The sequence below is a fragment of the Nyctibius grandis genome, chromosome 2 (assembly GCF_013368605.1).
Source record: "Nyctibius grandis isolate bNycGra1 chromosome 2, bNycGra1.pri, whole genome shotgun sequence".
Taxonomy (NCBI): domain Eukaryota; kingdom Metazoa; phylum Chordata; class Aves; order Nyctibiiformes; family Nyctibiidae; genus Nyctibius; species Nyctibius grandis.
In genome coordinates, this window is record NC_090659.1 from 109,527,220 (window position 1) to 109,541,396 (window position 14,177).

At 44.6% G+C, this 14,177-nt stretch overlaps 1 protein-coding gene across 1 annotated transcript; it reads left to right on the forward strand.

The window, feature by feature from the left end:
• The first annotated feature begins 12,004 nt into the window (after positions 1–12,004).
• On the forward strand, positions 12,005–13,969 carry LOC137660600 (vitelline membrane outer layer protein 1-like). The gene is made up of 3 exons (XM_068395537.1): positions 12,005–12,175; positions 12,850–12,944; positions 13,684–13,969. The coding sequence occupies exons 1-3, from the start codon at positions 12,005–12,007 to the stop codon at positions 13,967–13,969; spliced, it is 552 nt and encodes a 183-aa protein (XP_068251638.1).
• Positions 13,970–14,177: the final 208 nt, after the last annotated feature.

Consider the following 14,177-nt stretch of genomic DNA (forward strand, 5'->3'; position numbering starts at 1 on the left):
TTGTGCACTAAGGCTTCCCTTTGACTGAGGAGCTTTTCGCTAATAGATCCCTCACTGGCAGAAGCCAAGGTCTAATTACATGATAAAATTGTGCAGATGTGGCCATAGAAGAGACACACGCTGTTAATAGAGTATTTTTCCACAGTGGCTTGTCCCAGTTTGGAGAAAAAAATAAACTGTTTCCCTTTTTTTTTTTTTTGGCTCGTGTAACTGCATCTCATGTAGGCACACAATTAAAATGAAGAAGACCTCAGCCTCACTGGTGAAGCTATTATGGCCAAGCTGTTTAGACCTGTATTTCAAGAAACTCCTTTTTAAAATTACTTAGAAAATTAGACACTCTAAGAGGTAAATTGGAAGCTCAAGAACTAGTGTAGCATGAGTGACCAATTATTAATTTGATTTAGTATTTTTATGTAATTAATTTAATACTGAGGACAAGACAGACTCAGCAAAGTAATGCAAGAAAATGTTTTTTGAAGAGATCAAGGGTGGGACACAAAGACTGGGGATGGGACACAAAAGTGGGACACAAAGACCCACTCCAAAAGGACCTGATATATGGGAGTTCCATCTAAGTGCAAAAAAAGAAGGGACCACAGCATAGCAAACAGCTAAGAAAGGGAGATTTTTCACCAAGGCACTCACCTTTTTTCTCTGAAATGAGAAATCAAGCAAGAACCCAAGAGAGCAGCTGAAGGGCCAGTTGTGTTTGCTCAGGCAGGGTGACAGAGTGACAGCCAGGGACACACAGACCTGCCCTTTTGCTGCAGCCCACACAAATCTGAAGGAGTGAAAAGCGTCACTGAGAAAGGGCTTCGACCTGGAGGTGATGCCATAAAAAAAAGATGTCTGCTTTCTTCTCTTTTGCTGCTGTTCCTGATATCCTTCCTGCTACATCTACATGGCTGCTCCTGTGTGGTGGCAAGGACCACCCTACAGGCACTCTCCCTGGTATCCCCTTTGTCCCTGTGCTGAACATGAGGGTCTTTCCCACATCTAGAATGAGTATGTTATGAGGGATGAACACTGGGGAAAGAAATGGAAACAGCAGTGTCAAGGTTTCAAGGACATGCCAAAAAGCATATGACTGGCAAGTGCATACAGGCAGACTTTCGGGTTAGAGCAGTGAGGTAAATAAGCAGAGCCTCACACTGTCACGATGAGTCTTTTCATGAGAAGAAACTCTTGGGGCTGTCTGAAACCTGAGCATCGCAGCAAATGGAAAGAGTTAAGAGGGCTTCCTGAAGGGCTGCTGTAGGAGACATGCCGTGGGCAAGACCCTCTTCAGATCATCAGCTCTCTGTCAATGCTTCACTGGCAGCTAGAGCGGCAGGCTTCAGTGAGGGCTAAACAACTTATACTTGCTGGAGCATTTAACTCTTTTTTTAATACATGCATATAAATTTACAAGCATGTATTTGTCGTGCACTCATGCATCTAGCCTCTCTGTGAGAATTCTCAGGCAGGTGATTTTCATTCATACCCGCACAGAATTTTAAGTCTATTCAGAGTCCGGCAGTTCCCATCAGCATGGACGTACCTCTGCCCTACAGTGAATCCAGAGAGGAGGGGATTAGGAAGACTGTGGCCATTGGCTTCAGCCAGGAGGAGAATGATACAAACCAGCACTGGTCCAGTGCAACTTATAGTGGAAGGGATGTGGGTAAGTGGCTTCTCTGCTAAAAAAAAATTATCATCTAAGACTTACAGCAGCAGTAGAGGACTCAGAAGAAACTGTGGAGGGGAGGAAGAAGAGCTGTCCTGACTAGGTTGCTCAAGTCTTCCTTTCCAATGATTTTCAGTTGGTTGTAACTTTGCCACATCATAAAGGATTGTGGTGAAACTTCTTGTGCTGTGTACTTGTCTGTAAAACTTCAGGTTCAGGAATTTCGGGAAGGAGGCTGGGGGAAAAATATATTGTTTTGCACTGTTGTAAAAGTCAACATTTCAGTGTTGGAACAATGCGAAGTCTGGACAAAATATCCATCATATGTATTCCCTCTCCGCATCTCTTCATCATCCCTAATTAGTGTGAACATTAAATGTAACAAAAAAAAATGCATTTTGCATCTATGCAGATGAACCTTGGCAGCAATTGTATTAAGTGGACTGGTTATTCCATCTCTGCTGGGTACACTTCAGCCCCAAGCAGAGAAGGATTATTGCTACAACAGCAGCTGTCGCCTGATGCACACCTTCACCTGTCTTGGTGCTGGACAGAAAGCAGAGACGCAGCCCCCCTTTTCCTGAAGTGCTACCTGTGCTGTACACAGACAGCATAGCGTCAGAAGTTCTCAAATCAAATAAAGAGGGGCCAGAAACCAGATATGGGAAATGTGGAAAAAATAGGCATAAATGGTCTGAAACTGGAAGTAGGAGCTGGCGGGAGGAAAAGCCAGTGCCTTTTCTAGGATGCAGAATTCCTTCATGTCCAGCATCTCTTCCACAGCATCCCTTCCCAATGGCTGTCTGCAAGTGAACACCACAGATCAGGAGACATGGAAGCTACAGCAAGCCATTGGAAGAGAAACTTCCTCTTACCAGCAAGCACTTTGGTCCCACTGTCCTAGCCAGCATTGCCTTCTTCAGATGGGCTTGCATGAATGCACATGGCTGGGGGAGGAGGTGGGATAGGGTCCTTTGGCTGCCAGAGCTCTGCGGGCAGGTGGATGATACCCTCTCCTGGGCTGGCAGTGGCTCTCTTGCCTTCTACCTGTGGCTGTGCTGGCCTCCCCTTGCTTCTGTCTGTGTTAATGGTCAGTACCTAAGTGCAAGGAGAGAGACATCCACTGTTTGCCTCTCCACTACTCTTTCTACCTCCTCAAGACTTCCCTGCTCTCTGCAGCTCTCAGCATCACCCATGACAACAGGAACTGGTGGGATATGGCACATATGCCCCCCATTAGTGCTACACTTTAAAGATGCTGGGGTAATTGTTTCTCTTTTTCTTTTCCTTTACAAGTCTTTGGGCAGGGACAAAGCAGAAATGTTGCATGGGGAGACTGGATCTTGGCACCAGGAATCACATGCAAGGAGCCAGGGTTTGGATATGGTCAGTCGGGGATGACTGGGCAGCAAGACAGGGCCTGGGGCTGGAGCCTGAGCCCTGGATGTGTGTGAATGCTGCCTAGGACATCTCTGTCATGAGTCCCTTGTTGGTTCAAGGTAGATCACTTCAGTCATTCATAGATGGCTTCCTAAGCATTTGTTGTTTTCTGAGTTGTTTGCACCAAGACACTGGGTCTCAAACTGCAGAACACAGTTTTTCTACAAGCAGTTGTAGCTCTGTCTTGAATATATTATATCCTGTGTAGTACCTGAAACCCTGAAACCTAGTCATGGAAATATGACCCTCAGCGTGAATGGGTTCTTTTTTCTTTAGTCTATGCAACTTGGTGCCTGGACTGTTACATGGAGAAAAGTCACTCCCTCATTTCACAGGGGAAACTAATGTTTGTGGAGCCCTTGGATACCTCAATGAAGAACACTATGGAAACTCCCAAAGCAAATAACTGGACCTTTCCAGATCAGGGTTTTCACAGAGCGTAAATAATAAATAGATTAAGCCCCAAACAGCTACCATTGTTTGCAGGTGGTGACTATTTCTTGCTCTTGACGTTTATGACAGAGGTGAGGCAACAGATGGAGGTTCGGATCAATGCGTTTGCAGGAGTTGAAGCCAAGCAGCTAGCAGGTTCAGAAACACAGAAGAAATACCTATTCTTAACTCAGAAGGAAAAGCCTTCATGTTTTCACTCTGAACTACACCCAGGTATAGGATATCTTGGGTTAATCTGTGCCTAAGCAGCATTTCCCCTATAGTCATCTGTTCCTGAGAGAAACCCAGAGTAACTCATCAGCAAAGCTGCTGATCATGCATGCTTTATCTTCTGATTAGTCCAGAGCCTCCCCCATGGTGTGAATCCGGATCCCCAAGAAGAAGCTGTTGGGTCCAGACCATTGTGGTTCACACCATTTCATGACAAAGGAGAACTGAAGCAGTGTCAGGTCAGGGCTGCCTCCAGGTCAGCGGTCCACTGGTCAGTGGTGAGGGCTTTGAGACTTTGGTTTGAAAGCTGCTAATTGAAAGTCTGAACTTTTAAGGTGCTGCAAGCTCAAGTACAGCAAAACCCTTTAGCACTTGCTGAACTCAAAGAATATAAATGAAGTCCAGAAGATTAATGCTGTGATTAAAGGCTTTGCTGGATCAATATACTTTGCAGCATCAGTTCCAGAGGTGGATGGCTAACTGTAGACGACAGGGTCTCTTTCACAGTAAATTCTCTGGATCAGCATGATTGCCTGTGAAGACCTCTTGAGAGAGAGAAGACTCTTGCTTGAGTTTTCCCATTAGTGCAAATGTTCAGACTGCAGTGGCCAGCATTAATTCCCAATGGTAATTCCCAGTGACCATCAAGTATTTCTGCCCTGCTTCAGAGCGGAATGGGATTGTAATTACACATGTGAGTTTCCTGTAAGAACATGGTCTCTCTCCCATCAGTCTTCATCTTAGGGCAATAGCCTCAAGAATCTTTGTCAAAACACATGGTATCGTAGAGACCACTGCATTGCCTGGCTCTGGGTGTAGGCCAGGGTGCAATCTGCTCTGTTTATGAGCATCCATCTCAGAGTGGTGGCTAAAGTATTTTCAACCAACACCTGAATCACCTTATGAGATACAAAATTTTGATATAAGAAAAAGACCTTTACATATATTAAACACCTTTAGACATTTTGATGTTAAGGACATTTCTTCTTTCTTTTCATCCTCCGCCTGTGCTCAGGATCCTTTTTAAAAATAAAGGTATACTTTGAATGATCTCAGATTTATCAAAATAATCTACAAATATTCAATTTTCTTTTCAGAGCTTTGTACACAGTTTCTTTCTTTCCTTTTCTCCTTCCTCCCTCCCTCAACCCTGAGCAGACCTCAATCTGCTCTTTTTGGCTTGGCATTACTGAGCTAGCATGCATAGCCACCCTGCCACTGTGGCATGGCCAAAACTCAGCCACAGCACATGCTGCCTTTTTCCACAGGGCAGATAAAGGGGGAGGAAAGGAACTGGGGAGGATGGTCGAGATCCACCAGTAGGAGCGTGGGGAAGGTGATATCAGTGACAAGAGCAGTTGCGAGGTCCCAGGTCTCTGCAGGGGACACTCTGGGACTGAAGTACCCTTGCTGGCATTGCTATTGGCACCAGACAGCTTTCCATGACCAAGTGGTGAGGACTGACTTGCCTCCATTATGCTGATGAATCTGCATCCCAATGCAGAATATGCTGTAGCTGGCAGCAGCCTGTCCCCACCAAGGGAACCATTCAGTTTGCTGGAGGAGAAAGCCCGGGTATGCACTAGTGTGTACACAGTGTATACAGCCAGGGGAGTAGGACCCTGACATGGAGCAAGGGGTTGGATCACTTTGGACATATCAGATACACTACAACACTCATGTTCAGAGGACTGAAGAGCCTTGCGGCTGTGGTTAAGACTAATCATGAAAACTTTTCCCAGTGCATTTTCAGGGTAAGTTGCTAGAGTTTTCATATGTGAAGTGATCTTTAGTTGAAGATATTATCATAGATTTGCAGTGGGTGTAAATTGACATTTGGTCTCTGGCTGTCAGTAAATCTGCACTACAGGAAGGTCTGTCTTTTTTTTTTTTTGTTAATTAACAATTTGAATCAATGATAAAAGATGTCAAAAGCTTGATCCAATTGCAGAAGCATGTATGGAGCTATGTTCCACAGGATACTGTTCTGGATCTGGAATTACTCAATACTTTTATTGACTTGCATGGTAGAACAGAGAGTCTTATTGAATTTATAGATGGCACTGATCTGGGAGATGTCCTCACCTATAGAGAGGATTGTTCTGTGGCACTCTCTGGCAAAAATAAGCAGTCTTGGCATGCTGGCTCCCAGAAAGGAATCGGGAACTGAAATAAATTGAGAGCTCCCACTGCAGGGCAATTAGGCTTTCACAAGAATGTGTTAAAATAATTAGTCATTTTAAACAAAAATTACAAGGAGAAAATAAAGAATAAGGCTATAGAAAGAAGACATACATAATTCATAGATTAAGGAAGTTAGTTCTATTGATAATACAGAAATAAAAAACATGAGAAACTGTAAAGATTGTAATTTCTGTGTTAAAACACAGTAATGGATGCTCAGCCTAATAACTAATTTGTCAAAGTTTCCAAGGAAAGTTTTACATGAAGGTTGGGGGCCATGGACAGGTGGGAAACTGCCTGAAAACAAGTTCATGACAAGAGGAGCACCACCTTGGAGTGGAGCTATTCTTTACACCTCATCACTAATGCAAAACTGTCTCCTCCTACATCTGAGAAATAGCTATACTTAGTCTGTTGTTTGCTGTAAAGCATCTTTCTCTGCTCATACATCTAGAAAATCCTGGCTCTTGTCTCATTTCTGACGTCTCTCACTTGCATTTTTCCTGCTATTCTCTTTTCTATTAATCTGAGTCAATTTAACGAATGAGAAAATGAGGACCAGATAGCACATAATTTGATTACTCATGTTCTCTTAAACATTTGCCTGTATTGCTGAAAACTAATTCTAATTCAGCACTACTGTTTTTAGCCTACTAAAGCCTAAAAAGAGATTGAGGTTATAAGACTAGTCCAGATGGGGATCATGCCTCCCTGTAGTCAGCAGAGATGAATGGGTATTTTTAGGGAGAGGTTAATGTGAAGGTATCTGTTTCTCTCTATTATCGTCGTCATATTGTCTCTCTCAGTGGCTATAAAGGGAGCCCATGGTGATTATTTCAGATGGAGACATGTGCAGTGTAAATGTCTACATTCAGTCAGAATCCCAACTACTTTTTCTAGATAATACAACCCTTTGCTCATTCGTACTTTCATAGAATAGAATAGGTTCTTCATTGCTCCTACATGTTTCTTTGGCAATAGGTGTGTTTTCTGGGTTTGCTGATGTACTGTTTCCATGAGACAGTGGGTTCTTTTGCAGGATGCAGCTAGCTGTTGTCTCCTCCTCATCCCAAGCTGCAGGTGAGGGAGGTTTGACAGGGCCAGGCTGTGTGATTTACTTCTGATTTATACCTAATTGTAATGGCCAATTTGGACAGCGCAGCTGCTGAGGGACATGGCTACTGAGAGCTGGTGGGTGGCAACCAGTACCTTGGTAACAGAGTGGGAGGAGTATAAAATGGCCTGAGGCACACAGAAACACACAGGCATCCAGCCAAAATCACCCCTCTGTACTTACTGACTTCTTTGGCGGATGCTGTCTGTCTTCACTCCTCTCCTGAGATCCTGGGCACTTGCCTCTGGTCCTGTGACTGGGCACCACTGAAAAGAGCCTGGCTCCGTTCCCTTTGCACCCTCCCTTCAGGTATTTATACACATGGATGAGATCCCCCCTGAGCCTTCTGTTCTCCATGCTGAACAGTTCCAGATCTCTCAACCTTACTTCATAAGAGAGATGCTCCAGTCTCTTAATCATATTTGTGGCCCTTCATAGGACTCTCTCAAGCATGCCCATATCTCTGTTGTGCTGAGGAGCCCAGCACCAGACACAGCACTCCAGGTGTGGCCTTACCAGTGCTGAGTAAAAGGGAAGGATCATCTCCCTTGACCTGCTGGCAATGCTTTGCCTGATGCAGCCCAGGATACCACTGGCTGCCTTTGCTGCAAGGGCCCATTGCTAGCTGATGTTCAACCTGTGTCCACCAGTACCCCCAAGTACTTTTCTTACAAGCTGCTTCCCAGCTGAGGGGCCACCAGCACGCGTTGGTGCCTGGGGTTGTTCTTCCTCATGTACAGGACTTCGCACTGCTCCTTGATGAACTCCATGAAGTTCCCGTCAGCCCATTTCTCCAGCCTGTTGAGGTCCCTCTGGATGGCAGCACGACCCTCTGGCATATCAGCCACTCCTCCCAGTTTTGTGTCACCAGCAAACCTGCTGAGGGTACATTCCCCCTTCATCCAGATCATTAATGAAGATTTAAACAGGACTGGACCCAGTATTGACCCCTGAGGTATACCACTAGTTACTGGCCTCCAACCAGACTTCACGCGTCTGATCACCACCCTCTGGGCCTGGCCATTTGGCCAGTTTTCAATCCACCAGAGTTTCCTGCAGATTTTGTTCACCTGCAGAGAAAATAAGTTCACCAGAATCTGCTTTCACCCAGAGGACCTTCTGGCAGCTCAACAGATGATCTATGAGCAGGTGTAGACCCTGGACCTCAATCTAAGATGCAAATTCTCTCCTATTGGCACACAGAGAAGATTTCACATCAGAGGAAACCTTTTCTAATTCCACAGACTGTAATGGAGAGGTTCTTGCTTGCATCTGACCAGCTGATTCATGTGTGTTTCCAAGTTATGGACATCAGCGTACAATGCTTGTTTGTTTGTGTCTCTTGGCAAACCACCATACTAGACCCCTCCCTGCTCCTGGAGTGAGCTGGATCCTGCAAAGAAGGGAGCAAGAATGTCCAAGATGGAGGGTAATATGAATAGCTGAAAGTTACGATACAATGCTCATTTCTACTTCTATGCCTTGTTGAGAAAAGAAACTTCAAACTTTTTCTCAATTAGCATATTTAATCTTTTGCAGGGAATTCTACAAAACACATAGCAGAGGAGGTGATAGGAACTAATTTTCTCTGCCTGTCAAAGAAATAATATTAATTACTAGATTTTAAAAATGCCCAATCCTTAAAATTTTAAAGAATTAAAAAACAGAAGTGACCCTAGTGCATGACCTTCTTCAGAACACAAAGGGTACCACGCTGAAATACATCAGGATCTCCACAAGCTTGCAGAGCTCCTCACAGACCATCAGGAGCAGGGTGGAGGTACGTGGTCTGTGAATGGAGAGCAGAGACACTGGAAACTGAAACGGGAGAGAGAAAATTGAGGCAGGTGTGGTCTTGCATGAATTCACAGTCTATTGCTGTGAAGACTGCTATAAAAAAGGTTATAGGAAGAGGCTGGACAGTCTGGGAAGCCTCTTAAATGACCATTGTCCTTTGGGCAGCAGCAGATGTACATGAATATGAGAAATTGAGAATATGAGAAAGACAACACACAGTAGTGCTAAATAAAGTTTGTGTTCCTAAGTGTGTGGTATTTTCAAGTGTAAAAATCAGATATAAATTCATTTTCGTGAGCTGCTAATGTATAATTTTTCCAATAACATCATAAAATGAAGCAAATTGTGTATATGTTTGTATAATTTATAGATATAAACTTATTTTCATAGAATCATAGAATCATAGAATGGTTTGGGTTGGAAGGGACCTTAAAGACCATCTAGTTCCAACTCCCCTGCCACAGGCAGGGACACCTTCTACTAGACCAGGTTGCTCAAAGCCCCATCCAGCCTGGCCTTAAACACTGCCAGGGAGGGGGCATCCACAACTTCTCTGGGCAACCTGTTCCAGTGTCTCACCACCCTCACAGTCAAGAATTTCTTCCTAATATCTAATCGAAATCTCCCCTCTTTTCAGTTTAAAAACCGTTACCCCCGTTACTGTTCTCTCACTACATGTGCTTGTAAAAAGTCCCTCTCCAGCTTTCCTGTAGGCCCCCTTCAGATACTGGAGGGCTTTTCATGCTTCATATAGATTTTAAATATTTCATTGCATCCAAATATAAATTTTATAAAATTATTATACCAGTTAATATTATAGTTGTCTCTTTATTTTTAAATTTTTAGAAGTATTTATAAAAGCTGGAAAATAGTGGCATAATTTTTATGCTACTCTGCTTGCAAAAATAATTACATTCAGTTGGATGAGTAATGAAAGCACGAAATACCCTGTATCATCATCATTTAAGTGCAGTCGTGTTTTTTTAATCAAATTAATCAGTTTGCCAGTTTTCTTTAAAAATGTGTTCTGACATTATTTCAAGGATATTAAAGTACAGGAGAGGGAGTGAGAAAGCAGAGCACATGTGTCAGTAAGAGGTCTGTATCTCACCATTGTAGAGTTGTTCTTATTTTGATTTTTGAGATTAGATGATCTTAGAAAACTTTTCAAGGCATCCAAACAAAACTAGCACCATTACACGGTAACAGAAATCAATGGCATTTGTACATACTAAGCGTTACCTAAGCCGTGTACTCTGAAATCAAGTCCAAAGCATCTCACATTTGGCATCCCAGGTTACCAGGTAGTTTGTTTGGTTATGAATGGGGAAAATGATACTTCCCAAGCCCCAGAGTGAGAGTGCTCACCCTAGGCCTTATTTTTCTTAGGGACCTCTGAAGTGTGCATAGGAGTCATTTCTCATGGCCAAATCCCTGAAGGTGACCTTGCCACTCTCCCCCCTCACCCTCCTCCCCTGTCACATTGTGGGCTCGCAGTGCCCTGGGATCCTCCCTCCGGTGCTGGGAAGAGATGGAAATCTCCTGATTGGAGAAGAATCCAAGGGTAGGTGGGTCCTGCCAGGCTATGGGTCTGCATCACTGCTGCCATAGGCAAAGCAGCCAAGGGAGGTGGTTTGGGGCCAGCAAAGGAGAAATGAATGTGGGGATCCTGCTTCTTCTTTTGTGGTGGTAACACCAGGTCCCAGCTATTTCTTTCTGACTCTGCTTCTTTCCATTCATGTGCAGCCAAGGGCAGGTCCGGGTGTCCCCAGCTACCACTGTGTGACCCTGCCTGAGCAAACACAGCTGGCAAGCCAGTTGTGATTGCACGGTCCTTGTGGGGGAAAAGAACTTTTCCTCTGGGGTTTGACACCCGCCCTTGGAGAAGCAAGATTAAAGTCCTGGTTTAAAAAGGAAAACAGGCTGTGCCTCCATCACATGCTGTACTGTTTGGGTGCCTTCCACTGAAAGGCTCATCCTGCTTCCCACCATCTTCATTTGCAGGTATTGTCACCTGCACAAAGCACTAAGAAGCAGAAGGGGAGTACAGAACCAAGAGTGGGAAAGACAACATCGCCTCTTAACGGGACAGGAACAGAGGGAGCAGAGCAGAGACTGAAAGAGAAACCTGGAAGAGGAAGACTCTTTGTCTTCTGATAATTCAAGGTTTGGCACCCCATCTTGCTATAAAATCCTGAGCCTTGAGATACTTTCCTCAAATGTATTCTTGTATCCTCCTCTTTGCCTCTTGAACAGAGAAACATCTTCTACCAGATGCTGCAAGCCTGACTAAGAGCCCTAGGGAGCATTGTTTATCTGTATGTTAAGAAACTCTCAACTCCAGGGTTTCAAATTCACCTCTCCCTGCATCCTGGCATCCTCAAAGACTGTGCACTCAAGTTCAGTATCACCTTTCTGGGAACCTGCCTTCCGTCTCTCCTCCCAACAGCATTTATTTTGCTGTCTCTCTGAGAAACACTGTGGTCAGTCCCAGCATGCCTGACTTCAGTTAAGATTGTCGCAAAGCACAGTGTTTTTATTGAAATAAAAATGACAGTGAAAAAAATGACATTGAAACTATAAACAGCCTACACGTATGTCAAGCTTGCCAGGAATCCTGTTCAACACAGAATGTGGAAGACACGGGGGCTGAGTTTACTTATACTTTGTTCCAGACCAGGTCCCCTGTGTTTCTTCATAGAGTTTCACCTGTGTTGCCAGACATCTAGCAATAACAAAAATGGTTCTGAAAGTTTCCCTCAAAAGGCAAACATCCCCATGGCCAAGTATATGCATAGCCAGCAGCAGGAATCGATATCCAGCCTCTTCCAAGTTGCTCCACAGGCACCATGAGCACTGCGAGGAACATGTAGGTCTCACTATAGCCTTTCAGTGATGGTCCATAACCCTGCAGCCACAGCGTCTGCTGCATGTTGGCGCTCGAACTCTGTGCTCCCAGGGAGCTCCTCATGGGTACTGCAAGCGGGTCAGCAAGTGCTGTGTCACTGCCTGGGTGGAAACTATTGTTCCTATGGTGTTCGTCGATGGGCTGGTGGGGAAAGGCAAGCTGCCTTGGCAGAGTATAAATTCTCCTGTCCACATACCGGCTCTCCTTCAGCAGATGCAGAGTGCAAGAGATGAAGCTCCTCATTCCAGCTGCCCTCATCCTGCTCCTCTCCCACTGCACCCTGGGCACAGGGGCACGGGAATACACTTCTGTCCTCACTGTACCCAATGGAGGCCACTGGGGCAAGTGGGGCAGTCAGCAATTTTGCCGCTATGGCTATGACAATGGATTTGCTCTGAAGGTAAAATTCTCCCTATTTCCCACTGTCTCCTGTTCCTCTGCTCTGGTATACAGCTCTTGACCTCCCAGGACGGTCTTCTCTAGAGTCTAAGGACTTTCTGCAGTGTTTTTCTTCTTCCTGAGTGTGCTACTCTTTACATAAAACTATGAGTCTTTTGAAAAATTTAGCCTAGAAAATGTTGCCATTATAGTTGCACTAGTAAAGAAAAACTTTTTTTTTTTTTTTTAGGACAAGAGCTCTCCACTAGATACAGCAAAACCAGGGCTACTGTCAGAATAGTTTTGCTCTCAGACTGGATACAGATGTGCTGGCAGATGCATGGTCTCCATGTGGCTGATGTTGCTGGGAGAAGCCACATCAGTGCTGAAATCTGCTGCTGGAGTCAGAGAGAGAGGAAGTCTCCTCCAGCATCTCTCTTGGGACTCAGAGTCTCTACCTTAAATGTTGGATCAGAAATAGTTAGAAAACACATAGAAGAACATGTTGCAAGGGTTATGTAGGTATATTACAGTTTCTCAGTGTGACAGACATCTTTACCCATGTGCTTCACAAGGCGTTTTCTCTTTCTCATTACTGAAAGGAATTGGGACTTTATATGACTGGCACTCAAAGGACTCTGCCTAAGTCTTCTCCTCCTTGCCTTTACCCCTGTCCCTGTGTATCTTCTACTGCAGGTGGAGCCCTCCCAGTTTGGAAGAGATGACACAGCTCTGAACGGCATACGTCTACATTGTCAAGATGACTCAGTCATCGAGTCCTTGGTGGGGGAGTAAGTAACACTGGTTTTTCCCTTGTTTGCCATGCACCAGCTCACAAAATATCCACAGGTGTCACCATTTGCACGGGACTCTTTTCTGACTTGTTTTGCCTGCATAGTGCTGGGGTATAAAGTAAATTAAAACAGGTGGTTGAGTTTTTTGTTAATTCATTTTTAGGGTAATTAAACACAGTTACTTCACATTACTGCCCTCTGATTGCTCTTGAAGTTTCTGCAGAGCACTGTGAACAACCCAAGTATAGTCTGAGGGCTAAAGTCCCTCTTGGAAAGATGCAATACATGCAACAGATGCAAGGAAAGGGTTTTTTAACCACACATTTAGAAATAGTTTGGGTGAAGCCCTGGCCCTACTGAAGTGAACAGCACTGCACCTCTGGATAGCAGAGTGTCTGTTCTGCCTGCTGCCTGGTGTGTACTTGTCAGACGGGTCAAGGTTTCATCATAAAACATGCTCAGGATGTCCTTGAGTTTCCACCAGAACCATAACTATTCAATCTCGGACTTCCTGGTGTTTTTCTGATGAGATATCGATAAAGAGCAAAGTACACCCTTGGAAGGGAAGGGAAAAAAAAAAAGGAGAAAGTAAGGGGCTCCAGACTGCAGCAGGACATTGTGCTGGTCACTTCTGTCAGCAAGTAAGTATTAAGCTTCAGGGCAGCATGGTAAGGAGAAGGAGCACTTTGCAGTGGTTTGCAGAGCCCAGATATTCCTTTGTCTGCTTTTTTCTCAGGTGGGGTACCTGGACCAGCTTCCAGGTTTGCCCTGGCAGCTACCTGATCTCCTTCTCACTGAGAACAGAAAAGTCCCAAGGAGGAGGTGATGACACAGCAGCCAATAACATCCAGTTCAGATGCTCAGATACAACTGTGCTAGTAGGTGATGGACTATCGTGGGGTAGATTTAGCCCATGGAGCAAAAGCTGCAACATATGCGGTCTCCAGACCAAGGTAGAGCCTCCACAGGGGCTTCAGGATGACACAGCGCTCAACAATGTGAAGTTCTTCTGCTGTAAATGAACACTTGCTCCATCTTCATCACTGCCTACACATCCCATATCCGACAGCAAATGAAACATCAGTAAAGCTTAGCTCTAGCTTTATACTGGGACATGCCTGTGACATTTTGACTGCTTGCATCTTGCCACACCAGTCAATGCCTTAGATGAAGATGTCTTTTACAGCTACCACTGTGTTAGCATAGCTTCTCCTAGTTACCAAAGAGAAT

Bases quoted from the DNA above. Each gene is read 5' to 3' on its own strand.
- LOC137660600 (XM_068395537.1), top strand. From the start codon at position 12,005: ATGAAGCTCCTCATTCCAGCTGCCCTCATCCTGCTCCTCTCCCACTGC. The intron at 12,176-12,849 runs GTAAAATTCTCC...CTTCTACTGCAG, and splicing joins ACAATGGATTTGCTCTGAAG to GTGGAGCCCTCCCAGTTTGG. The intron at 12,945-13,683 runs GTAAGTAACACT...CTTTTTTCTCAG, and splicing joins ATCGAGTCCTTGGTGGGGGA to GTGGGGTACCTGGACCAGCT.